The 4,718-nt window shown below is 34.5% G+C and overlaps 1 protein-coding gene across 1 annotated transcript in view; it reads right to left on the bottom strand.

The window, feature by feature from the left end:
* Positions 1-1,554: 1,554 nt before the first annotated feature.
* Positions 1,555-4,718, bottom strand: part of LOC135111058 (cyclin-dependent kinases regulatory subunit-like) — a 7,993-nt gene continuing 4,829 nt past the window's right edge. The window contains exon 3 of the mRNA XM_064023971.1: positions 1,555-2,469. Within this exon, the coding sequence (XP_063880041.1) occupies positions 2,396-2,469 (74 nt within the window). The 3' untranslated portion in view covers positions 1,555-2,395. The remainder of the gene's footprint in view (positions 2,470-4,718) is intronic.

Raw genomic sequence — 4,718 nt, 5'->3', positions numbered from 1 at the left:
CACGAGCCTATTTATTTATTTTTATTTTTATTTTTTTTTTTTCATATAGGGAAGATCTGCCAATAGAACACACACACACACACACACACACACACACATATAATGCCGTTCCTCTTCATCTCCCCCATAAAAAGCAAGTAGGTAGGAAGTGCGAGTCTATTTTTTTTTTTTTTTTACGCCAGGAAGTTCATATAAAAATAAGTGCTCACAATGCCATTTCCACCCACTCTTCTCTCATAAAAAAAGGAAATAATTAGTACGAAATGAGAATGTCTGGCTAGAGTTGGACAGAAACAAAGAAACAAATTTCGTCATTTTCTTTCCTGCATATTCGCTCTCTCTCTCTCTCTCTCTCTCTCTCTCTCTCTCATTGATACATGTTCGATCTTTTCTTTCATTATATGTATTATTTTCAAGCAGATACTTTCCCAGTGACGTTCTCTCTTCGATAGTTAGTGCATGGCGTAGACTTTTACCAATAATTTATTTCGTATATACATGGCCTGGAATCTTCATACAATACATAACACATCAGATCCTGTATCCTCCCTCTGAAATGTCACTTAATCTTCAGGCTTCTTCTGTCATTTAAGTTTTCTGAGGTTTTGTTATTTTCTTGGCCTTCCACTTCCTCTCCATATTCTATATCTTAAGACATCGTTTCTTATTTTTCGTTTCTTATCTTTTCTTTCTAAAACCATACAAGAGATCACTTACCCATATTTATCATCTCTTCTATTCTTTCAGTTATTTGGAAGTTGCAGGATAGGTAAACATATGTTGGTCTTGGTCCTATAAGTATTAAATATCAATTTTCCTTTTTCAAGTAATGGAGGACTTAATTTTAAAAAGTTGATGAACCTTTTTTCAATAAAGATGATGGTGTAAAGGCTGCAGCATGTTTAAACGAACATGGTGAGGTGTTGTATGTGAGGTCCCAAGTGATGTGAACAGACAGCATCATGATCTGGCAGTGTAGACAAGAATTCCACCAATGACTGGATGAAATACATGAAATGCATTGCATTGCAAATGATGATATTGGAGTTGCATATGACTAAAGAATTTAATAAGCTTTCACTGGGTGACTGAGGCCTATCTCCTAAAATAATAACTACTCCTGTTCACATCTGGAAGGTAAGGAATAAGGATATAACTTTACATGCATTATGAGGAGTAGCTCCAAGTATTTAACAACAGGTATTTTTGCAATGAAAAGTAGGTTATTACAGCATAGATATTAACTTAATTTGCAGAATCCCAATGCAAACATGAATTAGCTCCTGTCTCCTTAACAACTACAAATTCCTACATTTAAGACCATTTCCATAGAATGTAATATGTTGATCTCTTCTCAACAATTTTAAATAGAAAATAAATCATAATGAAACTGAATTCATACATCATCATCATTTTCATTTAATGTCCACATTTTCCCACTAGGGTGGGGTTGAATGGGCGATGACTGCTTTCCACAACTGGCAATCTTGTGAATTCATACATACAACTTATTTGTACCTCACATGTATTCATAAAATGCAAACCATTTGCTGTATCAAAGATAATTTATTGGTAAATGTCTTCTACATTATGAGATGGTATATGGATGATTTTGAAGTATAATGTTTAATATATTATCTATGAAAATACCTAATATGTAACTATTATCTATGTAGTACAATATAAAGATTTTTTACTTCATTCATGGACAATTCTAGGATACATCAATGAGGGAACAAATCCTTATATTTTCTTATACAATCTTTGCCACTTCTTTAAATTGCAAAACCCAATGTCATTTAAACTGACAAAACTTTGATGATTCATCTTTAGGAAATGGTAGTCAATTAAATGTACTGTACTTTTAGAATACTTGATCTGAGGCTCCCTTAGCCACCAGATCTACACTACTATGATCACATTAAATAATGACAAGAAATAATAACAGATGCACATTAGTACCATGAAAACTTTTTGCAATTCAGCATTACAAAACACAGGTTGAACACACAATGACCTCTGTCCTTGAGATTAAAATAACAAGCATTATTAAAATATCTGAAAATAACAGTCACTAGTGCCCTATTTTCAACCTTTAATTAATATAATGATTGTATATAAGTAATAAAAATTTTAAATAAAAGATGTAATGCACAAAAATACTAACTTAGCTTCAGTATTTTTACAAAGCATCCATTTATTAAAATAAATAATATATATTCTGTTGAAAAATACTGAAGATGATGAGACAACAAATCAATGAACTAGGAATGTAAATAATACAGAAGAAAACAGCAGAAAAACTGTGCTCATGAAAAAAAAGAAAAGAAAAGAAAAGAAAAGAAAAGAAAAGAAAAAGAAAAAAAAAAAAACATGCTTCTGAGACAAGAAAATATTAAGTTGCACTTTGTGAAGCTGCACTCTGCTTCACATCAGTTCGAGGCCTTCTGAAGAGCAGGATGTGTGGTTCTGAGGAGATGCAGAATATCATTAATGCACACTAGCATATACACACACACACACACACACACAAACACACATACACACATTCGCCACTTAGCTGATCAGATGCATTCACAGCAGCTAGATTTACTTAAGTTTTGGTTGTACATGGGGCTGAGCTTGAGTCCTGCCTCCATAATAGGGAATTGTGTGATATGTTAGTACAGGGGAAGTGAAGTGTAAATCGGGAAGTGATATCAACAGGGAAGATGGCAGCCGGCACAGCAAATGTTTTTGAAAGGTTTAAGGATGAGGACCTCAGTGTAGCTTATACAAATAAACAAATGTGAAAAACTGAAGAAGAAAATGTGAAAATACGAAAAGAAATATGTAACTTAGCAGCGATAACAAAGACATGGAAGGAAGAGAGAGAAATGGGTGGTGACAATGTAAAAAAAGATATCCAGTGATATAACAGATGAAGAAGAGGGAGATGGAAAGAGAAAAAGAAAACAAAGAACAAAGAGAAGAGGTGACAAAAAACAAGAAGTGCTGCAAAGAAATCAAGAAACTCAAGAAAGAGAACAAGGAGTTAAAGAAAGCTTTAAATGAGGGAGAGATTAAGGTTGGGAAAGTAAGAGTTAGTGACAAAGGAATCAAAAGTTGGAAAGAAAAGAGAGAACAACAAAAGGAACACAATAAGGACATGGAAAAGCAAATGATTAATAATAAAGGAAAAAAGTAATCTTGTGAGAGACTTGGTACAGAGAAAGATGTGTATGGTGGTATTTTGGGTCAAGGAGAAGAACCTACCCATGAAAATAGCTAGAGCGAAAGAAGAGGCAAAAAGAGCTAAGGATATTATAGCAGAAATGGCAGGGGAAGGAGAGGAGATAGTTGAACAAATTAAAGAGGTTTACAGGATTGGAAAGTATGACAAAAATGGAACAAGACCAAAGAAAATAAGATTCATGTCACAAACAGCAGTGGAACATGTCTTACAAAGAACAGGAAAATTGGCAAAAGTAGAAGGAATGAGGGGAATATGGATAAAAAGAGATATGGACAAAGAAGAGAGAAGTAAACTGAGAGTTGAGAGAAGAGGCCTAGTAAAAAGAGAGAGAGAGAGAGAGAGAGAGAGAGAGAGAGAGAGAGAGAGAGAGAGAGAGAGAGAGAGAGAGAGAGAGAGAGAGAGAGAGAGAGAGAGAGAGAGAGAGAGAGAGAGAGAGAGAGAGAGAGAGAGAGAGAGAGAGAGAGAGAGAGAGAGAGAGAGAGAGAGAGAGAGAGAGAGAGAGAGAGAGAGAACAGGAACAAGCAAGGAGATTCATTTGGAAAGTTGTGGGCATGAAAGTGAGGAAATGGTGGCACAAAGATGCCACAGAAGATCACCTAGTGAAAGCTTAAAAATTATGTATACAAATATATATGGTTTTTTGTCAAGCCTAATGGAACTTAAAGACTACCTCCCTAAGAACAATAAATCAGACGTGGTATGTTTAACAGAAATCAAACTAAAAGAGGAAATAAAGATGAGATTTGCAAAGGAAGGATATAGCACATGGAGGAGAGACAGAAAAGGAAAGAGAGGAGGAAGAGTGATAATATTAATAAAAGAGGATACTGTTGTGATGGAATGGCAAAAACTTCAAGTGTTATGATTAAGATCAAAGGAAGTGAAAAAGGAAAGTTACTGTGACATGCATACCACCAAAAACTAATGCATGGGAAACCAATAGATATAAAACTGTGTAACTAGAAACAAGAAATAGCATAGAGGAAATGATAAGGAAAAGTAACAAAGTGCTCTTAGCATGCGACTTTAACAATAAAGGGATTAACTGGAAGGAGAAGGAAGTGAAAGAAAATGTTGGGTCATGAAGCAAAGAATTTATGCATACCATGATGGTGAATGCAATGAGACAGTGGGTGAATAAACCTACAAGATGTAGAAAAGAAGAACCATCACAGTTGGACTTAGTGTTTACAAAAGCTCCAGAAAGTAGACCAAGTATACATTGAGTCCAATGGGAATAAGTGATCATGTGACAATAGAAATAGTACTACAGGAGGAAACACAGGAATTAATAATTTAGAAATGGGAGACAGAACTATGCTAAGGCAAACTTTGCAGGGCTTAATTAATTTTATGGAAAAATTAACTGGAAAGAGCTATTTGAAAGTAAAGTAGTGCAAGAAAATATCAGATATTTTTTAGCAAGTATAAAGAGGAGGTGCAACAGTTTGTACCAAGTTATAAAGTGAAAATTGGGAAGAAT

The sequence above is a fragment of the Scylla paramamosain genome, chromosome 21 (genome assembly GCF_035594125.1).
Source record: "Scylla paramamosain isolate STU-SP2022 chromosome 21, ASM3559412v1, whole genome shotgun sequence".
Classification (NCBI taxonomy): domain Eukaryota; kingdom Metazoa; phylum Arthropoda; class Malacostraca; order Decapoda; family Portunidae; genus Scylla; species Scylla paramamosain.
The sequence above is the reverse complement of the archived record's forward strand: the minus strand, read 5'-3'. Positions and strand labels throughout refer to the sequence as shown.